This window comes from Diuraphis noxia, unplaced genomic scaffold (genome assembly GCF_037042655.1).
Source record: "Diuraphis noxia isolate RWA-SAM2 unplaced genomic scaffold, SU_Dnox_SAM2 contig0005, whole genome shotgun sequence".
Lineage (NCBI taxonomy): Eukaryota > Metazoa > Arthropoda > Insecta > Hemiptera > Aphididae > Diuraphis > Diuraphis noxia.
This window is the reverse complement of record NW_028301715.1, coordinates 6,756,341-6,760,955: the sequence shown is the minus strand read 5'-3', so window position 1 is coordinate 6,760,955 and position 4,615 is coordinate 6,756,341. Positions and strand designations below refer to the sequence as shown.

Here is a 4,615-nt window from a genome sequence, read left to right as displayed (position 1 = left end):
TAGTTTTTTTTTTTTACATAAATAAATTTTGGTAACTAACCAATATAATATAATATTACTATGTTCAATGTTTATTCGATCTTATGTTCACACACAATATGTTCGTTCACACGAAAAATAACTACCTATTTCTTTTTATTCAAACATTTTTTTAATTTACACTAATTTAATAAACTTAAAACTATTATAACTTATATAATATAACACATACTATTATACTTATACTTATATACCGTGCTATTGATACATTAATTTATCCCCATTTCCTGCTATTTAGTATTCCTTTGTCTGCAATTCAAAATGGCGATGGCCGAGTTAAGGCACCAAATACACATGCAAGAGGTAGAAAAAAAAATCAAACTATTACAGATGAATTGGTTCATAAAGAACTATGAACAAGCTACTAATAATCATCCTGATAAACCCAAGCCAACCGTTTCGATCCAATCCACTAAACTCATCGACGAGATTCGAGAAATGAAAACCCTGATCAAAGACATAAATGGCAAGCTAGAAGAGTACCATAAGAGGATAAACGTGAAAGAGTCGAAAAAACCAGACGAGAAAGCATCAGAAAATGTCGAAACAGACATTTCATATATGTACCCTGTACGATTCGATATCGAACAACAACTGTATAACGGTATAAGATTATAAACTATATACAAATCGTAGTAAATTTCTATACCTACAGAGTGGGTCATTTAAGTTTCCATACTTAATATTTCTAATAGTTTCAAAATGTATTTTTTTTTACATGATTTGATGTCATTTCAGAACAACATTTCTGGAATAAAATATATTTTCCATGATGGTTATAATGATTGATTTTTTTTTAATAACATACATTTTATTAATCCCATTCCAAAACAAAATATTATTTAGAATATTTCAATCTATAAATATCACATTTAAGTATAATTAATAAAGTATACAATTTTATAAGATTAAAACAATAGATAATATATACAATTATACAAGTACAAAGGTACCCTACTGTCCCTACTACCTACACTGCAGCGTAAATCATTTTTTTTTCAAAGCTATAGTTGATAAATATTTTTAAAAATACAGCATAATGGTGACGATTAAACCAAATATCAATAAATTAAAAACATTTCGTATTTCGATTCATAACACTATGGGCCGGATTTTGTGTTGTTGAGTAAAACATGTTTTGCATGTGCTTACAAATTCGCTCCCTAATCATATTCCCTAGCAAGTGATTAACAATAAAATGTTTATTTATGTCGAACATCCGCATTAGACTTAAACAATTGCAGTTTCTCTCATAAAAATTAAGACCATATACATGCAAACACCTGTGACCTGTTGTATGTCCATCGATAAATATTAGTAAAAACAAAAAAAATAATAACTACAAAATCAATATGACCAAAGGAAAAAAAAATTAAAAGTAAAAACCTGAATATTTAACTCGGGTTTTGATTAATTCGGATGCAAAACCCTGCCTGTCTGCCGTCATCCATACTGTTTAAACAATCTAATGAATCATAATAATAATAATAATAATAAATAATAATGAGTGTTATGCGTCGGTTTAGTAATTATTTGGTAAGGTACCCTATAGGTAGATCGTATATAGATAGGTATTATTTTAATGTGTAAAACTATAAAATCAATATGATATTATTAGCTATATTACGATTGGTAGGTAATACCTAGGTAAATGACAATTACAAAAAAAAAAAATAATTATAATTTGTACCTATACATATACACGTATATTATTGTGCAGGCATAAGCAGGAACGAAGAAGGCCGATATCGTTATTTGAAAACGAGAAACACATTTTCGCCGGACGAAAAGTACAGGGTGTGTCCGACACACAACTTTAAGTACGGATGGAAATTTAATGAAATGAATCTCAGCGTGGTACCAAAGCACGGTAGAAGACAAGTGTTAAAGAAAGCTATGTACAGTGTCCACGGTATTACACTATATGAAAAGCATCCCACTCAAAGACCACCGAATTCCCGCGGGAATTTGGAAATGGAGTCTTTATGAAAATAAAAAACAGTTAGATACTTTTTAAATGAATACGATTTTTTTTTCTGTTCTTTTTTTTTTGTTTTCATAATATTAGCAAGTTTACGATGAAAAACGGTATCAAGTAGGTACCTACATATTTTGCTGTAACCTTGCAGGTCAAAGAATATGATAATCCCCATGTTTTTCGCCATGATAACTTGTTTAACCAATATTAGGTACTATTGTTAATTTCTAAACACCGTGAAATTTTCAAAATATTTCTACCAAATTTCAGGCACTTTATAGTTTATACCAGCGGCTCTCAAACTTGTTTTTTTCACGTACCACTGATGATTAAAAATATCGACAATATCAACGATTAGGTATACCTATACGATATCTTATTTATTGACTTATTTTCCGTGAAATCTAAATCTGAATTTTATCTGAATGTTAAAAAAAACACACGACATTGTGAAATCATCGATACCTACGTTAAGAATCTAATATTTGTTTTTAATTTTCCATCCTATCACCATGCGGCCTTTCGCGTACCACAGTTTGAGAACCGCTGGTTTAAACCAACCACAAACCGATTTACGTAATCCTACAACATTTTTCGGTCTATAACCGATGTACATTCTATATAATATGTTAATGACAAACATTACTACAGTATCTAATAGGTTGCTGATTCAGTGACAAAATTCTAAAAATGTTAAACAAAAAACCATTTTTCATCTTTAAAAAAGTAGATTAGCTTCTATTGCTATACCTAACAGTCCAGCCGATGATGATAGACTTGTATGAAATTAATCAATATAATGTTCGGTCACCGCCTAAGATGCTGTTTTAAACATAGGTACACATGTGTATTGTTTATTAGTAGTCTACATTTATAATGATTATATAATATGCAATAGTCTAGCAACTGGCTTGTTAAACATTTTATGATTAAATGAAACTAAAATATTTATTATTATGACGTTGGCGACAATTACAATTATTGTTTAATATTATCCGAGAAGCAATTAAAATTACCACTGTAGAAATCAAAATATGTCATATTTTATAATACAACCGAACAATAGTCACAGAATAATAATGAATGCAATGAATTTATAACACAATGATAATCAAAAATTGTTTTATAATATGACAATATTATATACATTGTTAACATACAAACAACATTTATTACAATAAACGAAATACCTATATTATGGTAATATATTTTATATCTAGTTAGGTACGTAGTAGTAAAACTTGGAAACAATTATCTTTATTCAATAAAAATTTATATTAGGTTATATAATATGATATTTATAACATTTGTTTAAAAAGAATTATTATAAAATGGAATTTATTTTATTTTTATTTATCGAAACAAAATCGTATACCGTAAATAAAAAATTACGTACATTGAACAGCGAATACATACAGTGAAAACTCTCTTTTTAATGTAACTCGTTACAACGAAAAACTCTACATATATTACGTAAATAACATTAAGTTAAAACTAATAATGGTTGGTTTGATTTAAAACCTATTAATTACTCTCTATTACGAAAACTCTGAATAACGAAAGAAATCACATGGTCCCTTCAGATTCGTTAAAGAGAGTTTTCACTGCATTTATTTAAAGAACAAGAGCCATCGCATCTAAAGGAGATTATAGCAATAAATTTAGTTATTTTAACTTTATTATCGATAGGTATATCGACATATCACATAAACAATAAGCTTAGACAATGAACGATGTGATGTAGGTATCTAGTGTTTAATATTAATATATAATTAATAATTCATATATAAATGTATGAATAAAATTGTATTAAGTTAACAGTTTTAATGAAAAAAATTGTTTCTATGACAAAATATCAAAGATTTTCCAGTTTTTAAGAGCTTAAAGCACTAGGAGCTACCTCTGTAGCAGCGGTCTTTAACCTTATTGGACTTATAACCCATTTCATTAACTATTTATTTTTGAAAAAAGTTGAAATATAATGTATTAAAAATGGAAGTTAATTTTTAATCAACAGGTTTGCTGCGTTTCATACATGAGTGAACTTAGCAAATGTACTTAAATTCTTAAAAATTCAAAAATTTTAATTTTAACAAACTACTTTCATACTCATGAAATAAAGCTTATAGGAGACGGTAACAAAACTCGAACAATTAAGTCCTAACACTCACAAAATTGATGTGTATTTAATAACAAGGACATGACCACGATAATTGGTGTCATTTAGCAATCTAAATGACAACCTTCTGGCATGTGAACGTATTAATTCATTATTATGTATTATATACATTTAATCCACTTTGTACAGTTAAGGTTGAACTAATTAAAGACCACCACTAAATAGTCTATAGTCGATAGTATAATGGAAATGTATTAACAATCTAAAAGTAGCGAATAACAGAATTGCCATAAATTACAGTTATATCATATACAGGGTGCGACAGTCAAACCCGACGGTTTTAACAAGAATTGGTGGGCAGGGTTAAAGTGGTAGAGTTTTCGGGAATGTTCTCATCGCTTTTAAGTACTCGAAATTTAGTAATCATGGAGCATTGGTCGAGTGAACAGCGTGCGTTCGCGGTAAAAGCGTGTTACAAA

At 28.6% G+C, this 4,615-nt stretch overlaps 1 protein-coding gene across 1 annotated transcript; it reads left to right on the top strand.

The window, feature by feature from the left end:
• The first annotated feature begins 130 nt into the window (after positions 1-130).
• LOC149054819 (uncharacterized) lies at positions 131-2,191 on the top strand. The gene is made up of 2 exons (XM_089228612.1): positions 131-643; positions 1,760-2,191. Exons 1-2 carry the CDS (start codon positions 301-303, stop codon positions 2,026-2,028), a joined length of 612 nt encoding a protein of 203 aa, XP_089084738.1. The 5' UTR covers positions 131-300; the 3' UTR covers positions 2,029-2,191.
• The last annotated feature ends 2,424 nt before the right edge of the window (positions 2,192-4,615 follow it).

What these genes read in the sequence shown, in the direction of transcription:
- LOC149054819 (XM_089228612.1), top strand. Translation starts at nt 301, where the DNA reads ATGGCGATGGCCGAGTTAAGGCACCAAATACACATGCAAGAGGTAGAA. An exon ending in CGAACAACAACTGTATAACG is followed by an intron (nt 644 to 1,759) that starts GTATAAGATTAT and finishes ATTATTGTGCAG; the next exon opens with GCATAAGCAGGAACGAAGAA.